This window comes from Oculina patagonica, chromosome 13 (assembly GCF_052425735.1).
Source record: "Oculina patagonica isolate OP01 chromosome 13, crgOcupat, whole genome shotgun sequence".
In the NCBI taxonomy this organism is placed as follows: domain Eukaryota; kingdom Metazoa; phylum Cnidaria; class Anthozoa; order Scleractinia; family Oculinidae; genus Oculina; species Oculina patagonica.
The window spans coordinates 21,648,603-21,668,034 of record NC_135770.1 but is presented as its reverse complement, the minus strand read 5'-3'; the positions used below and the strand labels follow the sequence as shown (position 1 = coordinate 21,668,034).

General features: G+C 38.8%; 2 protein-coding genes across 2 annotated transcripts in view; one reads left to right on the top strand and one right to left on the bottom strand.

Annotated features, from left to right (window-relative positions):
• Positions 1 to 622: 622 nt before the first annotated feature.
• On the bottom strand, positions 623 to 12,547 carry LOC144636279 (peroxinectin A-like). The gene is made up of 14 exons (XM_078495451.1): positions 12,428 to 12,547; positions 12,172 to 12,339; positions 9,756 to 9,984; positions 9,544 to 9,600; positions 8,891 to 8,986; positions 8,131 to 8,201; positions 6,086 to 6,245; positions 4,955 to 5,125; positions 4,593 to 4,774; positions 3,800 to 3,983; positions 2,526 to 2,664; positions 2,230 to 2,380; positions 1,583 to 1,655; positions 623 to 1,265 (listed from the first exon to the last, which is right to left on the bottom strand). Exons 2-14 carry the CDS (start codon positions 12,297 to 12,299, stop codon positions 915 to 917), a joined length of 1,992 nt encoding a protein of 663 aa, XP_078351577.1. The 5' UTR covers positions 12,300 to 12,339; positions 12,428 to 12,547; the 3' UTR covers positions 623 to 914.
• LOC144636248 (uncharacterized) overlaps positions 8,087 to 19,432 on the top strand; it is a 34,965-nt gene continuing 23,619 nt past the window's right edge. The window contains exons 1-4 of the mRNA XM_078495408.1: positions 8,087 to 8,159; positions 8,340 to 8,392; positions 16,010 to 16,347; positions 18,697 to 18,928. Coding sequence (XP_078351534.1) covers positions 16,042 to 16,347; positions 18,697 to 18,928 — 538 coding nt within the window. The 5' untranslated portion in view covers positions 8,087 to 8,159; positions 8,340 to 8,392; positions 16,010 to 16,041. The remainder of the gene's footprint in view (positions 8,160 to 8,339; positions 8,393 to 16,009; positions 16,348 to 18,696; positions 18,929 to 19,432) is intronic.

Sequence of the window (19,432 nt, the reverse complement as noted above, 5' to 3'; positions counted from 1 at the left end):
GAAATAGAGGGAAACTAGGCGAAGTTTTCGTTTTAATAAAGTGTTTTAGTAATATCTGCTGTTTTAGAATGTGCTTTGGGAAAATCGTCCGCCATTCTGGTTTGTTTGTCTGAGTCTTGTCTGAGTCATGACGTCACTCGCGCGCTTCGCTATTCTTGAATTCCTGCCGTTTCTATGGCAAGGGGGAATGGGTAAATCGGTTACACGCTTTAAGTTTTGCATATCGCAATGTGTAAGATTTTCAACTGTGCGTTCACTTCTAGGGGGTTGTTTTACGAGGGGTCTTTTACTTAGGGGATTTATTAAAAGGGTACCAAAACTACTGTAACTTTCGGGAAGTCGCTGCTTATGGAGAGCGCGACTTTGGAATTCGACGCCACGATTTACGAAGTAGAATATTTTAAGACTTGCTTTATAAGGTCATGCAATGGACTTAGTCAAAAGTCAAAAAGATTTCAAACTTGTTTGATTGATATTTTTCTTTGTTTAAAGAATATGATAATAAATCTTGAACAAAGAAAATGCAGATGAAACTATCATTTCGAAATGAAATGCACTTTAAACTAAAAAATCGTACGAGACAAAACAATACCCTAAGTGCATTTATATTTTTTACATTTTCACAATGGCTTTCGGCCAATGCAGTCGGAGGAAAAAAATGCCGATTGATTGCGTCGAGTCGGTCTCCGAGACAGGACTGAGCCCGCAGTACCCGTCTCGAAGCTGCTTAGCAACTGATCTCACTATGATGGTGCGACAACTTTCGGAGTTTATTCAAGTGCTCGTGCTATTCTTTGATTGGATAATAAAAATCGGAAACTTTGCGAGAGCTTAAACGAAGATTTGCAAAGAAAAAAAAAAGCCGTTGTTTCCCCCGACTGAATTTTTTAAGCTTACAGCCGCATATCAGCAAATTACGAAATATCATACACTGCAACATCGTCATTGGTGTGAGCTTCTACCGCCTTGACCGGGGTAACTTTCCTTTTTTGCCGTGAACGAATACAGGAGCGTATCAGCAGGGCAATAAGTATTATCAAGACCACAAACATGACAACACTTATCGCTATTAAAGCATTTCTCACGGTGTTACTGGTGCTGGCCTCAGTTACTGGAGAACTTTCTTCCATTTTCGGCACGCATTGAAAATCTTTCACGCTTGCGCAGTAATCCGTGGAGAAAAACACGTTATCTGGCGCGCTTTTGAACCCAGTATTCAGGCGGATGATCTTTCCCAGCGTAAGGGAATGGACCTTGTCGGTTTCCTGTAAATGAGAAGCAAAGAAACAGTGTGGATACTGGTTGAATTAGTCGTTGGAACTAGTAACAGAACAACGGTTTAACGGTTACAAATTCATTTCAATTTTCATCTATATCGCATCTTTTTCGATATCTTTTCGTCTTTCATCCACACAAAAACAATGGAAGGCTGTGATCGTTTTCAATGCATGAAAGTAAATCGAAAATTCAGTATATATCTTAAGCTTTCAATGAAAACTTAGTTACGTGGTTGTGTGACTATTTGTAGCACATGTAGTGATACATGAAAAAGTTCGGAAACAAAATCTTAACAGTTATTTACCTCCTTGGTAAGATAACGTTCATACCAGAACCTGTCGCCATCTCTGATTCTCAAGAAATTACGCATTATAATTCTGCAAGAAAAACGGAATTGCTCGGCATTACATTTACAATCGGAGTTCTCTGTAAATGCAATATTTAAAACAAACTAATTAGTCAAATTTCAGTAATCAGATGGGACATTAAAATTCTATTAGTTTAAAAACCTGCATTAAACGCACTCCTTTCTGACTGGCTGAGCTGGTGACGATTGACAACTCTTTTTATTTGAAGGCACGGTCATTAAGCTCAAAAGTAAGGGGCGGACCATTAGTGTTTTGGGATGGGGGGGGGGGGGGGGGGGAATCGAAAATCCTGAAGTAAATTGTTTGCAAAAGCAAAAAAGCCAAAATAAATTGTTTGCAGTTATCAAAAAACTTTGGCAGCAGAAAGATGCAGCCGAAAAAAAATGTTTGCACAGACAACGACACTGAAAAAAATTGTTTGTGTTAAAATTTTGATTCCCCTCCGCGCCCCCCCTCCAAAAAGATGATGATGGTCCGTCTCTTATAATGAATGGGCAAAGGTCGACTGTTGAGTGAATTTTAATGTTTTTTTTTTAGGCTTGGCGGGCTTAAAAGAGTGGCTCATTTACGTTGTTCAACTTACGCCCTGAAAGTCGGTCCCAGTTCACTGTCACTCTCGTGGTCCTCAGCCAAGCCTCCAACCCACAAGTCAACATTGTTTATGTCATGGTAAAGATCCTCCATCTTCTTAGCAACCTTAGAATCTTTGGTGATTTCTGAAAAACTGCTGAGTCCTTCAAGAAAATAAAAGGCTTTTACTTCAAACGAGCAAAGGCTCCGGTAAGGATCTACTTAGAATTAAGTGACATTTCAATCACCTTAGCCAAATAAGCCTCTTGAGGACATTTTGAATAGTAAGTAAATTTTACGGACACTAACCTTTCAAACCAAGCGCCTTTCTCGCAGTGTTGTAATCTGGTAAGCCATGATCTCTTCCACGCTGTATGTTCCTGGCCGCTAAATCTTCACCAAGTTCCCGACCAGACGGAAACAAAGCGTTCCGCATGTCGTCCACCATCTGGATAATACAGTAGTAAAAGGATATCAATACACTGTATACGCTAATATTACAAAAAGCCTTAATATCAAACCAACCGGTTTCAAGCCTTCTTCTATTATAGGAATGATTCTATAGGGGATACAGACACACACAAATGAACGCTTCATTCTAGTCTCCAGTAAAGCGACACTTCTCTTAAAGAGATTTCTTGGTCCTTTGCTACACAAAAGTACTGCACTTGCAATCACTAGTAAAGGGGACACTTTTCATTCATGTTCTTAGACTTTCACCTTGAGGTGTTTCAGAATAGATCCTTTCGCCGTTTTTATCTTTTTTTCAACTTTAGATATTGCCCAACTAACGAAAATCTATGGACCTGATGCTGGAAAGAATACCTTAAAATCAGTAAAATGGCCAGGTTAGATAGTCATTTCTTGCAAAAAAGCGACAGCATGGTTCTACAAAGTCAGGTAATTTTATAAACGTTTGTATGCTGGGGTACAAACTTGCCCACCAGCGAACAAGTAAAATTTCCTTTGCGATGTTACAAGACACTACTCACAACTAACTTCGCTTATTTACTTTACTTTTATTTTTCATTTGTATTCGTTAATCAGTTAATGTGCTCTTTTCAGTGGTATCGACAGTTTTTCGCAACATGGCCAATATCAAACCGTGTGAAAAAAATTGAAGGGTCCATTATAATTATTTTGACCAGCTTCCTTGTTTACATTCAGATTCGGTATGACGAAATGTGAAAAAATCATGCAAAGAGAGGTTGCACCTTATTAACGAGAAAGGCAATGTCTCGTGCACTACACTTTAGAGCGGTTTTCACTTGAGTGTCGAAAGTAATTTGCGTTTGCTTTGGTTTTGCATCACTACACTCAGTGATTGGTTTTAAAAATCTCGCGCCACTTTCTCGAACAATCAGAACTAAAACCAAAACCAATCGTGACTCGCTCGCGCACGGTTTCCCGCGCTTCGCGTCAGCTACTTCTTTTTGCTTCGACTTTTGATTGGTTCACTGGATTGTCAATGTCGTTTCTGATTGGCCAGAGTAATAACTTTGGTTTTGGTTTTACGACACTCAATTGATAATTGCTCTAAGGGGAAGGTATGAGTAATTATAAATGCTCATTATACTACTAACCTCCAAGTCGACTTCTTGTGCAGCTTGTCTGACCGCACCTCTAAAGAGAGGCTCTATTCCTCCCTCCCTCGACACTCTTTCAGGGGAAAAGTAGGCGTCTCTAAGAGCGAGGTGTCCGTAATGAGACATCGTACCATCCTCTTCAAACCGCCACAAGTGAGTGTTGACTTGACTGTGTCCGAATCTTAAATAAAACACATGTATCACAAAATGATTATCATTAAACATTGCATTGACAGTCAAGTGTGTGTTGATTGGTTTAAGCCTATAAATGTGGAAGATGTACTCGGGAGGCTTGGCAGCCATGGCCAATTTGATTATGAGATGCTTTTTTTAGCTGCAACTTTGTGTTTGGTTTTGATAGTTCTTGGGATATTTAAGGCGACCATCGCCCAAACTGCAACGACATTACTAAGACTTTAGCTGCGCCGCTGGCGCTAAATTCGAACGTCAATCAGTGCGACAAAAGAAAAGATCGCCTTCTATTGTGAACGAGGGTTTCCAAAGTACTTAATATTATTAAAATATTAGATTTCGCATGTTATGGCTTTACAAAAGAGACATGAGTAAAGAATATGTTGCCATTCTGGACTTTTTACTGGTTTCATAAACTTTGGGGCAGTTTACACCAAAATTTGGCCAGTTAGTCATCAGTTGATGCCACCCCCCTCAGCTTCAGAGTATTGAGTCATGTGATGTCGATAGTTAATACCTAGGCAGGATTGCAAGTTTTAGATGGACTAGGGCCATAAGGACCAAAAGGAGTGTGTTTAAATGTTTAGATTTGAATTACCTGAAAGCTGCTGTTGTCATCATGTTGCTCATACCAACGTTTATGCTCTTATTGTACCCCTGATAAGGAGGTATGTATTGGGTGCTCCCTAAAGCTGCTGGCAAGTATTCACGGAACGTGATGGCCTGGATCTCAGCAGCTACCAGTCGACGCGCGGCCTGAAATATCTGTTCATCACTAGCCTGGGGAGTAAAAAAGAATTAACACAAGTTGCATACAAGAAGTTATTGTTAGGCTTTTTCAGAGACTGAAGAATAATACTGTTTGATACTACCTAGGAGTTCCAACGCTCCAATTGAGTTGATCTTGCGCATGAAGCAAAATCAAGAGGGAAACAATTTAATGCAATTTTTAAAATTTACCTGTGGATTTTTGCTTTTGTATTCATCACAAAGCCGGTTGTGTTCCCGCACAAAGAGAGTGTGAAGTGCAATCAGTCCTGGCTGTTCATTGGCTCTTGAGTCCCCTGCAGCCACCAGACGGCTTGTATCACGACCAACGGGGTTGTCATTCGACAAAGCCTCTGTGTTTTCCTGTTTGCGAAAACGTTAGAAAGTGGACAATAACCTTTTTCGTTCACCCAACTACCGCAGTTTCTCTTTTCAGTATTTTTTATTGTCAAATAAATTAGAAACCCTTCAATGAAAGAAGCCAAGAAAGTGAAATGTTATAAAAGACTAACACATGAAAAAATTCTCAGTCTCAGGTCTCTGAGTTATTTGCCGAAATCGAGCTTCGTTGCACGGCGGCCGCAAATCAGCCAAACCATGTAAACTTTCCTTTTGCAATGAAAGTGCTTTCTCTTCGCTCGCTAGCTAGTATACATGCGCATAACACATCTCCTAAGACTATTTTTCGCTCAGACAGCTTTTTCGCGGGCACTTTCTTCGTGTCACGCAGGGTCAAAATTCGAAAATTCAAAATGCTTTGTTTTCCAAAAAAAGAATCTGTAGGACTGAGAACTTGCAAAAAGAAACATTTCTAGGTTAACTTCATTCTTGTGTCGATAAAAATTCAGGAGACCTCGCGATTTTAAATTTTAAATTTTATGACGTCGCATGCAAACCACCTATTAATCTACGTACACTTGGCTTTGTTCTAAGGCCTGGCTTAACTAGGAAACATTGTTGCGGAAACATTGTTCCTTGTCATGTTTCCTAGGTGGCTAAATTAGCGGGGAGCAAGGAAAATGTTTTGCTGCCCGGGTGGCTAAACTAGGCAACAATGTTCCGGGAACAAACTGTCACGCATGCGCATGAACTAGTCAACATTGTTTCCAGGGTGGCTAAACTGGGCAACATATGTTTCGGGAGCAAAATTTGTGTCCGGGAAGCAAAAATGTTTTTGACTTGAGTCAGAAACATTTTTTGTTTCCGTGAAGCAAAATTTGTTTCCGAAACATATGTTTCTCGGGTGGCTAAACTGGGAAACATTTGCGTCCGCAACAATGTTTCCTAGTTTAGCCAGGCCTTAAAATTAGTTTTGTAACTTACTGGTAAAAGTTCCCCAAGTCCGACTTTCATCTTTCCATCTTTGAATTCTCGTAACGCCTTGTTCCGTGCTTCTGTTTCGCCGTACACGACAGAACCATCAATGTACGACGTGAGTTTGTTAACTTGTTGTCGGGACGTGTTAGTACTGCGGCCGGTGCATCTGATGGAAGAGAGATAATTAACGATATTTAGCCAAATACTGCTTGAGAAAAAAATATTTCATGCAGAGGAGGCTCCGCCTTGATACTCTTGCATCAAGGCTGGTTTTTCAACAGGCATAAGAACAAGTACAAGAATATTAGCATAAGTTCATAAAAAGACCGATCATACTCCATGCCCTCTTTTTTCTTATGCTGTCCTCAATAGGAATAGGGCGATCTTTGCTGACGTCATTGTTTGCTTCGTAAGCACACTTCTGCGTAGAGAAGGCATCATGCTATGTACGAAATTTATAGCTATTTGTGTGCAATATTCAAGGAGATATAAGCGTTCAAAAACTGCACAATTTCTGGGTGGCAAAAGCGCTGATGAGCCCATACAATCTTTGTAAAATATCAAGTTTTTAAACCTGCGTCACGGAAAATTAATCGTACCATGTACTTTCAATATTCAGAATTGATATGTTTGTAGCTCGATCAGCAATTAAGTGAAGCGCATATGCTAATGAGACAAATTTTGTAAACAAAGATTCCCCTTTAAGCATAATAACTAGAAAAACGAACAGTTTTGTTTTCTTGTGTTTATGCTATTTCATGGTAAAGACAGCATAACAAGAATACGCGTATCCGTCCTTATTATGTGCGTATGCTGATGTGTGCTTGTGATTATGATTGTACCTATGCTAAGTAAAGACCAGCCTTCATACTCTTTTCCCGTTACGTCACAAAATGTAAGAATTGACGCAAATGGTAACAGTAACTCAAACTGTAATAACTTTTTGACGCAAAATGTAATAATCACGGTTACCCAAAATGAAATAACTTTTGACACAAAATGTAATAAACTTAAGTAACGCAAAACATAATAAATTTGACGAAAAATGTTAAATCTTCAGTTTGACAAATGAGACCAATCAATCACATTGTTCACGTCATCGATCACATGACTAGATAGCAAATTGTACAAGTATGAAGCCCCTTCCAGCAAAGTTGAATATTGAAGGTTTGCCGAGCGATGAAGATACACCTGGAACCTTCGAAGTACTAACAGAAAACAATATGATCAAAATGGTCTCAAAAAGGATTAATTAAAAAACGGCAATAAAAAAATAAGACTAAGGCCGCAGGGGACCGCAAACGAAAATGTTGCTATGCGTAAGATCTGCTGAGAGATCTATTCAGCAATAAAATGAAATCACAAACAAGACTGCAAGGCTGATCATACTACGTGAAAAAGTAGACTTTGGGAGACACCAACACAACTAGAACCGATAGAGCAGGATTGAAACCGTGGCCAGCTGTTGGCGTCTCGCAAAGTCTACGCTTCACATAGTATGATCATATTTGCAGTCTTGTTTAATAAAAATTTTGCTAAAACACAATCTTAAACAAAGCAGCTGTGAAATAATTCGTTGATTCGGATTTGTGAATTTAATTTTTGTAGATCGACGGATTCAAGTACGGATTCATAAAGGACCGGCGGATTTGCGTACGCTTATTCACCCTCTTGACAGCAATGATCTGACTGACTGACAGGCGACATGTTCCTTTCACAAGTTAGTATGAAGAAGTGTTTCTTTCCTGACTAGACTTCCAAATTTAACCCCCCTTTTGGCGCTTCCCAATTGCCTCAGTTATCAGAAAAGTCTGGCGTTTGTCGTTTCCAAGCATAGATGTTCATATGTGTACTGCCCCATCGAGCTAGGACAAAACTGAAGTTATTACAATTTGCGTCAAATTTAATACATCTTGCGTACCGTTAGTTTATTACATTTTTCGTCAAAAGTTATTGCATTTTGGGTGACTATTACATTTTGCATTAATTATTAAATTTTGTGGAGTCCCCATACATATTACTGACCAAAAGTTGGAAAAAAGTTCTCAAACCTGTTAAAGATCGTTCGCACAAAAGGAAGGTAAACGTTGCCTTTATTTTGACGGTCAAAGTGAATATCTCCCTGCATTGAAAAAGACAAGAAAGAAAAACATATTTTAGACACAAGTTTATCTATAGCTCGATCAATTCTTTTGAGAATACTGAGGGTTCAAGATCGAAACCTATTTTGCTTATGTATGTGATTTTACTATCCCCATAGTTCCAGGTCATCATTTGCCGGAATAGACCGTTTGGAATGATCGCTGAATAGTGGTAAGTGTTTTTCCCGAATTTGCAAACTGATCGAAAGACATGGTGCCTACCATGTATAAGTCAGTTTCCTGGGTAACCGGTCAAACAGCCCCCAAGACAAAAATAATTAATGCCCCCAACAAAACGCGCCCCATAAAAAGCATAAAGAAAATAGTAATTCAGGTAAAAAATAAACTTCCCTCAAGGGGACGAAAGACTGGCTGTATATTGCTCGTTCTAAAAACGCGGCCAACCAAAGGTTTTAGAATACGTGCAAACATATTTGTCTTCGGGGCTTTATGACGGGCATAATGTATGATGTTTTTTAATAAACGAATAAACAGTTTTCCTCGAGCTGCTTTCTCTCGAGAAAAGGTTCGCTTCTCGGAACAAATACTGTAGAATCCTGCTGCAATGTCTGCGGACAAATAGCAGTGCATATTTTTGCGCTAAATACAAGCTATTGTTTATAACTATATTCACCTTAGTTGCCATAATTAGGAAGAGCTCAGAACTGACCTTTGGAACTTCAATAGGCAGCCATACATCACTAAAAACATCTGCAAAGTCACGACTTGCCAGCGTGCTTGATAAATCCGTGTCGTGCGCCAAGAACTAATAGAGAAAAGACAGAAAAAAGCCATAAACCACCTTGCTAACGCCGTATTATAACATTGGAGCAAGGAGCTAATAGCACGTAATAGCATACGTCTCTTCTAAAGTTATTATTGTGGCCTTTACTGTACTGACGCCCAGCGGCTGATAAAATAGTCATCAAACATGTCAGAAAATATAAGAAGGACCCATTATGTCAACTATTAATTCAACTATTTTACATTCGATCTCACCGTAGGCGTAATAAGTCAGCCCTTCTTCTACCCATTCATCATCACACACAAAACGATATGCATTTCCTTTTTGCAAAAATACAGAGAACTAGCTAATTAATTGATGACTGATTGACTGACTGACTGACTGACCGACCGACTAATTGACAGACATACTGACTGACTGACTGACAGACAGACAGACTGACCGACTAATCGACAGACCGACTGACCCACTAATTGACAGGCCGACTGAATGACTGACTGAACTAACCGATATACTGACTGTAGGACCTAAGAAAAAATCTGACTGAATAACTGATTTTTATATGTACAATAAATTACCTGTCCAAAATTTGGATGAAAATCACTGAGTCGTCGAGCGCTTATTTTGGATTCAATCTGCAAGACAACAGAAATCACTTTAGTTAGCGTCTTATTCTTAAATTCATTTGTTGAGTTTCTTTTGAGATCATCAGGTAAAGGTAATTTAAGATCTGATCTTGAGACGTGAAAAATTGAACATAAGTACTGCAAACATTCCCTGAGTGGCTTACCTGTTGAAAGAGCTCATTGCTGATCTTTCTAGGCGAGGGTCTGTTAGAGCCTAGTCCATTAATTGCGTTAACGTATTTACAGTTTCCTGTTCGCCTTTGCTCAGGTGTGCAAGCGCCCGCAGGCAGAGCGATGCCGTCAGCGTACTGGGCTGGTGCGTCACGTGCCACGTCCTCCAGTGCAGCGCCCCAAAACACGTGATCTTTGTTATTCGATATACCATCGAGGCGCCTGTGAAGGAAAACAATAGGTCCGCTATGAGTGCATGCGCCAACTGCAGGTTACCGCATGTTTGATTGGCTGGCTACAAGAGCTTTGTTACTTGTCACATTAAAAACAGTTGCCCCACCCAATCAGTAAATACAGCGGTGTTAAGAAACACACTAGAAAAAGATTAAGGTTAATTAGGTTTAGCTGAAACATTATTCCTATCAGTTTATGTGGCCTCAATACACGGACAACAACTGCAATGTAAAGTCTGTGCTTCATATGATGTGAATGGGCTTTAGCTCAGTGAAGGATCATCGAATAGCAACTAGTAAAAGTTAATTAAAAATGGTTTTTAAAATGGGCGTCTTTTGCAAGATCTACTGCGACTATGTAGCCAACGGTCTGTTTAATGAAGACATGTATGAAATGTGCTGACCATATAACACAGTCGTAAAGGTAAAGCGACACAACCGTAGATTTTTAAACCACATATACTATAAGAAAACCTAAAGTTGTCCTGAGATAGACTTTATTAGGAAGATAAGTAGAGAGAGGATGGAAATAACATGTCGCATCTCAGTGGTTTCTGACCTGCGAGAAACTAGCTTAGAGATGCTAGTCTAATACTAGTCATCGATCCCTCTTTTCTGGCGCGGTAAAAGTAGAGAAGGGAGCTCTAGACCGGTCGAAGAAGGAGACAACGTACCGGTGCGGACTTGCCCGTGTAGGATAATAACGATCAATAGCATCCACACAGTCTTCTATTTTGGCATTTACTCAGACCGCTTTTTGCCGTGCAACACATGTACCATTCGGCCTGGAAGTGCGTCTTGAAAAAGATGGGCTTGTATTTGGGTGAGATCCTTGTGTCTTAGAAATTTCAAGGTTCAATATGAAACACGAACCTTCGTATACGGCGTACTAAACCACATAAGCGTACGAATTAATATGGGGGATCTGGAAGGGGCAGGGGCCCCCGGGCCCGGGCAGGGGGCATTATTATCGCAGGGATTTTTGAGTCGAACATGCGGGCGCTCGTATGTTCGGAGGGCGTATTGCTATTTTTGTGCTTACTTTGTTTGGAAGTTTGCGGCATTTCACGAATTTTACTTCATTATTACTATACTAGTGTCTGTTGTAATGCAGACCTTAACGCAGACATATGATGCCATAAAGTTTTAACGAATGCAAAAGCCTTTTAGATTACAAGCTCCAGATTTGTTTTGAAGCAGAATTGAGGCGATTATTACCTCATACGAGTACGCCAAATTGGTTGAATCATATGATTAAACGAATGAAAAGCCAAAAATAGTTGCTACAGCGAGACCTTTCATTCTTAATAACAATTTGTTTGCTCCAAACTTGACAGAGGTCAGGTAAACACATATATAAAAGTGATTGATTCGTTTGGCCTCTAGTTTTGAGAGATCTGTAAATACAAAGCAAACCTACTGATGTTAAGGGGCATAAGTTTCAAGTCGCACCAAGGGATTTTTTTTTCTCTAGCATGTTCCCAGCCATCATTTGTTTCACTGAACACATTTACTAATTCGCACATGAAGGCTTAAAGAACCGTAGAACGGTACAGATCAAGCCGGAGAGATAGAGCTATTTGCACTATTTTGCAAAGGACGTCGAGAAAACTTCGTTTTACGTGAAGCAGAGCCCTTGGTTGGATGTCACGGTCATACAAGAACCAAGCTTTCCCTTTCTTTCATTTCGATACTGTTTGCGATGTTAACTAAAACCAGAAACGTTGCTACACCCTGCAACACCCCGGAACCCCCATAAAATTGCAAACCGTAACCCGCATTCACCAGCAACTAGCACAAAACCGCAATCAGGTTGCCATTATACGCCAACTATCAACCACCGACCCTAAATTCAATCCTGAACTAACCCAGTGTTCTAGTTTCGACATGTTTCGTCATCCAGTTTTTACGTAATGACATTTTTTGCTAACATTCAGGAGTAAAGAATAAGGAATAAGTCCTTTGCATGCAAAAAGCTTCGAAACACCCATAACATGCTCGGTTGAATATAATGCGACATCTTGGTTATTACAGTTTTCAGGCGCTTCAGAACCTTCGTCAAAAACCGATTTTAAGTTTTGCTTGCTATCGTTATTTTTCCTTATCAACCAAATTAGAGTTTGGTATTAAAATGAGTGAATACTTTTGTAAACTATCAACGATTCTCACTTTTTACCTTTCATCTGTTACACTTGGAACAGGTCCTATACTTCTTCCGCCCTGGCACTGAGTTGCCACAGTGTTGACAGAGATTGAAATAAGAAGAATGAGAAACCAGACGTCTGTTGCTTTTTTTAAAACCATCGTCAGTCACTTTCTTTACTTAACTTGAACAAAGCTGCTTCTACAGCAAGATAACAAATGAGGAAAAAAAGATTTATAAGGTAAAAGAATCTCTGATGTACGAATTAGAATAAAAAGGCATAACCCACCTTAAAGTTTGCTCTTGCTTCAAAAGAGTTTGACCTCCTTCTCAAGAAATTTTTTTGTAGATGTTAAGAACAAAGACAACTCACAAAAAATCGGTAATTATTAGAAACGCTGAATGTTGCGGGAATGTTCTAATGAATATATTTTTATTACTACACTGCTGTGTGTTTATAACCTCCATAATGAGCCGGCACTGTGCATGGGTGAGCCGACACAGTCGAAACAACAAAGAAATGTTATTAAATTACGATCTAGTTGTTTGGACATGTATTGTCATTATGATCGATAGCCGACTTTGAATTTTGCTCTGTCACCCGTAAAGTTCACTTCTGTCGCGTGTCTTTAAAAAATAAAAAGCACGAATTCAAACTGAAACGTGGAAATGTATTAAACACGTGCACTTAGATCCGGGGAGCGGGCACTCCCGGAAAATTTGGTTGGCGTGTGATACGCAGTAGTGTAACAGCTCTCGTAAGCTTGTAATTCTACTGATTTTCTTGTTTAGTGGTTGCTATGGTTTTTGGGGCTAAGGGTATTGTTCCTGTTGTTTGCGCTATTGTTACTACGAAGGGTAGAGAGGCATTCACGTGAGACCTTTTTCACTTGTCCTTTTTTTACTTACCAAAGAGAGTTAATTAAACAGCAAAAAATGACAGGTTTAGCAATCTTGTATCAATGGCCCCCAAGCTAATGACCTGGAACCGAACGAACGTGAGCCGAATAGAGTTAAGTTTGTCCATCTTACAACCCACTTCCACCATCGTCATCTTTTGCCAAGGGCCGACTTCAGGGTGGGTCCCGCCAGTTTTTGAGTGAGGGTTTCCTATGTTATACAGGTGTGTCTTAGTTTCCTGAAATCATTCTAGAATTGACATTCAACGCCGCAGTTTTTTGAAGTTTTGCAATCTATAAGGATATAGCAACACATGTACATATCAACCCTGGTGAAGCCACTAATTAACTTTTGTATGATTGGGTGGTCTGGTGGTTCTTGTGTGTGAATTGAACTGAAAGCACGATGATGTAAAGTCGTAGGGACAACATTTCTCACATTTTGTTAAATGTATTGACTTGTTAGTGGGCTGTTTGTTAGAGATCCGTTAAAAAGCCAAAATCAAAGGCCTCATCTTTGAGCACAGCTAGAAAGGAAACAAAATACGAAAGCTAGGTGGACTGTGACGTTTTTGTTGTCTGCCGTCCGTTTTGAAGACCACAGTTTCGGATTTTCTACTATTGCTAGACTTTTAGACGCCAAGCTATTCTTTTTTGAAGAATGTAATTAAACAGTTTAAAACTTTCATATTTTTAATTGACATTTTTGCCAAATCTTTCGACAGTTTCGGCGTTTTTTGCCGATGAATGAATTAATTTTTGTAAATGCAAGTCTCGCTGTTTGCGGAATGCATATCTGCTGGCTTCCGCCTCCCTCCTGGTGTTCTTACTTATGAAAGTCATGCAATGTGATTTGAACTTTAGTCTGTGATCGAAATCCTCAAATTTGACCATTCATATAAAAGTTCCTTACTTGCTTTTTTAGTGCTTTGCGATGTTTAAATTTTATCAATGTTGTCAAAATCGTATATTACTTCACTAAGGATGTACAATTAGGATTCGCAGGTTTTCCATTGTCTAACAGAAGAGCAGTTTTTTTTATTAATAAGCACCCAATTCCACGACAGATCCATTATTTGCAAACATATACGTGATCAATATGACATTATCATATAGGACCTATAATGCTACAGGCGTTTCGATAGATCAGTCAAAGGTTCCAAGTTGTACCTTCATTGTTGTGGAGGAATGCTTTCATTTGTTCAAGTGGTTGGTCAATAGTTAAATGTTTCTAATGTTCACAGAGGACAGTGTAAAATTTTAAACTGTTTTTGAAGTCCGTAGACTGTTACAAGTCCACAAAAGTTTGTTAATGGATTTATCTGGAATTTTCATTTTCAAATTTTTCTCGTAGGCTACATAATGACATTGTCTTGGAAATAAGGTAGGCGTGCCTTTTCTTTTGTTAAAGAAAAGGACCCGAGAATGATCAATAGCTAAACGAAAGTTCTGCTGAACAAAGTTCAAGGGTAAATATCGTTTTTAGATGAGTCAAGTTACTATTTTAATCTACTGAAGCATTTTATTGCTAGGTTACATGGTCAATATTTTTTTGTCAACTCAATATAGCTTCCTGTTAAATAACTGATGTATTTTAACGTATGTTATTCAGAGAGCGCGCGTTTGATATGAGATGTCAGATAGCCAATCGGGTTGGCTATAATCATTTCGCAAGTTGAAAATTTGTTTTATTAAAAGCAACCGCGAAATATCAGTTAATCTTGCTAAAAAGACCAGAAGACGATATTTGTCAACCATGTTTGTCGGGCATGGAATAACGGCTGATATCTAATGGCCGGCCGTAAAGCCAATCAAAGCTTTAGAAATACATTATCCAATGCTCCAGTTTTCATAAAAAGTATACATATCGCGCAAAGAAATTAGCTCAAGGAATACATGCTATACGCTAATTGTGCTCATGTACCCAGAAAGATTGTGGTTTGAATTGTATAGAAAAGGTTATCGCATCTAGAAACAATAAAGTGAGCAGAAACCTCAAGCATTTTATTAAGTCGAATGAGCCTCGATCTTCTATTGTGTAAATCAAAAGCTATCATCTTTCTTAGACAGTCTGAGTAGTTTGTAGCCTTTTACTTAACTTCACTGCATGTCACGGTTTATTGATGTTCATCTACAGTCAGGGACAATGAAAAGACTGGGCTATTCTAGATCTTTCGTATTGTCAACATTTAATTTCGCTCGTTGAAATGCGTTTTTTTTAAAAGATACGTTTAAGAATTTTATTGCGTCATTTAAGTGTGAGCATAATTTCATTGTGCGGACCTGCATTGCCAGACGACTGTCATTAACCATAAAACAATCAGTGGACAGAAAACGAGCCGATAACGTCCAACTTCCTCTGTTAATCAAATAGACCACTTTGCCTTAGGGACAGATATCTAAAAATAAACTTGCAGAAAACCGCAAAAACACCACAACTTTGACACACGATATCAACTCTGAATTTAATTGGCTCCTTTTCATGCATAGAATACGGTATCGCAATCTTCCATTTCGCAACCATACGTATCTTCATAGCTCTTTAAGGGTGACCTACCAAGTCAAATTAATTTTTCGTGTGGCAAGTGTCACTTGCTGTCAAAATGCCTTAAGCAAGTTTTTGAGATACAATTAAAGCAATAATTCATCTTCACCGCGCACTACAGGCGGTGAGAACGTTTAGCGCTATTATTAAAACCCACTGAACAGAACAGTAGGAGTGGAAGTTGCGTCATAGCGATAACTATTGAAATCGGAACCGGCCCATTCCCTCCCTCTTCCTTGGTGTTTATGTTCATAAAGGTATTGGTATGTGCTGTTTGTATATTGTATTTGTAGGAGAACTCGTTAACAGGTTAAACACTTGTGTAAACATTAAAAAAAAAGTCCTTAAGGCAAGTTATGTTTTAAGTTCTTCACCCAAAGTACCATAATAACATTTGACGGTTCGTCTTCCTTTTTTGTTTCTACAGAAGCACATCTGACGAAGAACGTGGCTTTTAAAATGGCATTTACCTTCAGTGCCCTTGTGTTTTTATTCCTTATCGGCATTTCTTCTGCCTCCTCGCCAACGATAATTTCTACTCCCGATTGGTACGAAGTGCGAGATGGAAGTTATAGCAAAGCACATCGTGTGGACGATAGCAGGGCGCAGTGGACCCAAAAAGTGAGCTTAGAAAGGCTTGAGGTTCTGGCAAATGACATGGCTTTCAATCTACCTTTTGAAAGCTGCAAGGAAGAGAAATTGACGAGGCAAAATAAATATGCAGATCATCTTGGACAAAACTCAAAGTTTGAAGAAGTACACCAGGTACTATTCAGTTTTTATTTGCTGATGTGACTTAAACGATATCTTGTCTACCGGGTGGGGGAACTAAGAGAAGGGATATAACAGGGGAATTAAAAGATATATCTCGTAGGGGGGAGGGGGAATTAGAGAACAGTTTGAATTCATGAGCTAAGTTAAAAGTGTAAAATGCCAAGGGTATACGTAACGAAACCGTAACATTTTTCGATAACATAATGTTCTTATTTCCTACACTTTTCTCGGGTTTATGTAAACAAAGGAAACAATCGGTGTTATATTAAAAAACGTAATTCGGTTGGACAACATTTGGCAAGACTGTAAATTTAAAAGCGATGAGAATTAATTGCAACCCCTAAATAGGAGAGAAGGCGTTTACTTAAGCTTACGAAACGTTTGGAAAGATGAAAACACAAACTTTTAGGTAATTCACACTTTTGGAACTCAGCAACTGAAGTAAGTAAATTTGCTAATAATTTTTTGCAGTGATAAACTTTAACTGTCGACTTTTAACGAATTCACTAAAGGCGCTAAAACAACAATTTCTTTCTTGATCGCTGCTTCTCTGGAGTGCAACTAACAAGCGAAAAGTATTACAATAGGCCTTATCACGGTTTTCGACGCCATCTTGACGGGTAGGCAAAGCGGGAAGAAATTACAGTGTTTGTATGGGAATCCGACGGCAAATATCTTTTACAAAAATCGAATTCTGGACAACTTATGAATTGTAAAGTTAAGATACTTGGCAAAAGTTTTTATTCGCTAAGTTTGAAGGATGCAGCCAGGCTAGAAAGCGCTCAGTCATGTTTTTAATTTCCCATACATTTGTCTATAATTTTCCCGCGAACCGCGTCACTTTTCGGAAAAGCGCCTCGTTGGTTAGGATCAGCGCTTATCCAATAAGCGCGAATGGAATAATCTTTTGGTAAATACTCCAATATATAAAGGTTACTTCATAGAAAGTGCAACGTACGGATTTTTATTCACGAGTTGCAAAACTTGAGAAAAGGCGAACGAATGAGCGTAGCGAATGAGTGAGTTTTCCAAAGTTCTGCAACGAGTGAATGAAATCCGTACAAAGCACTTTCTATGCTGTAATTTGTTTATTACATATATCGAGGACTAAACCATTGTAAACCTTACGCGATTTTTCTAAGTTTGTTACAGTTATTAATTTCGCAGCAGCTCGAGGAAAAACAAAGCTTTAAAATGGACAACGCTTTTCAAGCGAATTCCCTATTTATCTACGCCATGATTAAATATAAAAAAAAATACTGGCGACAAACTCTCCTAGTCAAAAACTTCAGTTAAATAAACACACTGCGTTATATTTTGAAAGAAGAACCTTTCAATTCGCATCGCATCGCATCAAGGAAACGTCGCCACAAGCGAATAAACTACTGGCGAATCAACTGGTGAATTTTGAACAAATTGTGATAACACAAGAAGCCGGTGATTTAAACAATAATTACGACGTAAATACACATTCAAAAATGCAATTTACTTTACCAGGGCGTTCCCAAGAGTGCTTGAATATTCTTAGAAAGTCTGCGGAGGTGTTGTCCGAAGAAAGTCGACACTTGCATGTTTGTCTTCACTTCGCATTTGCGGATTGATTCAGTACCATTACTGTATTCTTTAGGTTTGTTAAGCATGCTACTGTAAGCTTGAACTGCCTTTCATAAAGTTCTTTATAAAAAGTAAGTTTTGCAAAGAAACGGAAACGTGTAGCCATGTTTTCAAAACATAAACTGCCGTCGAGAGCAAACTTGCCTCTCGCTGTTTCCTCAACGCTAACCTCGTTGGAAACCATTTGAGTTCTCGCGATTTCTCGCGCTTTCATTGGTCGAGTCGTTCTACTCTAGATGCTGATTGGTTATATTTGTGAAGAAAGCTATACGCAAAGCTGATTGGACGTATCGCTTTTCTCACATGTGAAATAAAGCAAATATAGAATTCTATTTGAAAGATTTATTGCCCAAAATTCTTGCTATATATATAATAAATGTCTTTACGTCATTGATATTTTAAGATGATGAAAGACCCCGCAAAAGCGGCAAATACATTAACGCCGGAGCTACATCGAGCCTACTTACATAAAAATTTGTGAAAAATTCAATTGATTGATGAAAACTCGGAACCATCAAAGCGAATTTTATAATTATACATAAATCGCCAAAATATTGAAATATCTTAAAGTAGCAATGCGAAGTTATCGGATAGATAGAATTAGCTAAATATATGTTTAATCTATAACGATACAACAACGTCCTTATCGTGTACTCCTTCCTCTTTAAAAGAAAAGAAAAGTAGATAAAGTAGAATGTTATTGACGTTAAATTTCTTTCCTTGTAGCAAGCTGGATTCCACCATGTTCATCGTACCAGCAGTGCTCTCAGTCCTCACTGTGTGTTTGATGTGGTAATACCTTCTCAAAACTCGTCTCAGCCAGAGAGGATTGTGGGACAATACTGTACACCTGAACACATGACTGGCGGAGCGGCGGTGGGTGATTACGATGGAGACGGACTGGAGGATATTTACTTTACTGTGTTTCACGACAAGAGCGTGCTGTACAAAAACAACGGTGAGTTCTGATTGCTTTTTGATGACCTTAATGTTTGCCTCATTATTAATATCGTAAACATCGCGTTCTTGGAAGAAAATGTGATTGCAAGGTGAATATGTAGTTCAATTTAGGGTTTTTAAAATCTTTTGAAATGAATGAAATTATTCTCGCAATGTGCAAGTAATTTAAGCAATTGCTTTTTTGGCCTTAAAAAATTTCAAGGCTAAACGGGATTCTAACTCATGACCTCCGCAATACCGGTGCCTTGCTCTACCAACTGAGCTATATACCGAGTCTTGCAGATTAAGCTAAGATGGGGTGGATTGGGTGTATATTGGCTGATATTTTTGTACTGAACCACCCCTGTCCACATATAAAAAACTCTGCGTCCGTCCCTGTCGTGAGCAATTTTGAATAAAAAAATACAACAAAACACTGCTTGGTGTATTATTAAGTAAAATTTGGGTTCATTTCAAAATATAATAGAAAACTTCTTTTCTTTTGTAGTGCAATCTTTCAACA

Coding starts and splice junctions, on each gene's coding strand:
- LOC144636279 (XM_078495451.1), bottom strand. CDS start 12,299: ATGGTTTTAAAAAAAGCAACAGACGTCTGGTTTCTCATTCTTCTTATT. Junction 9,985..12,171: donor CCAAGTGTAACAGATGAAAG/GTAAAAAGTGAG, acceptor TTTCCTTCACAG/GCGCCTCGATGGTATATCGA. Junction 4,775..4,954: donor ACAAAAGCAAAAATCCACAG/GTAAATTTTAAA, acceptor TTTACTCCCCAG/GCTAGTGATGAACAGATATT.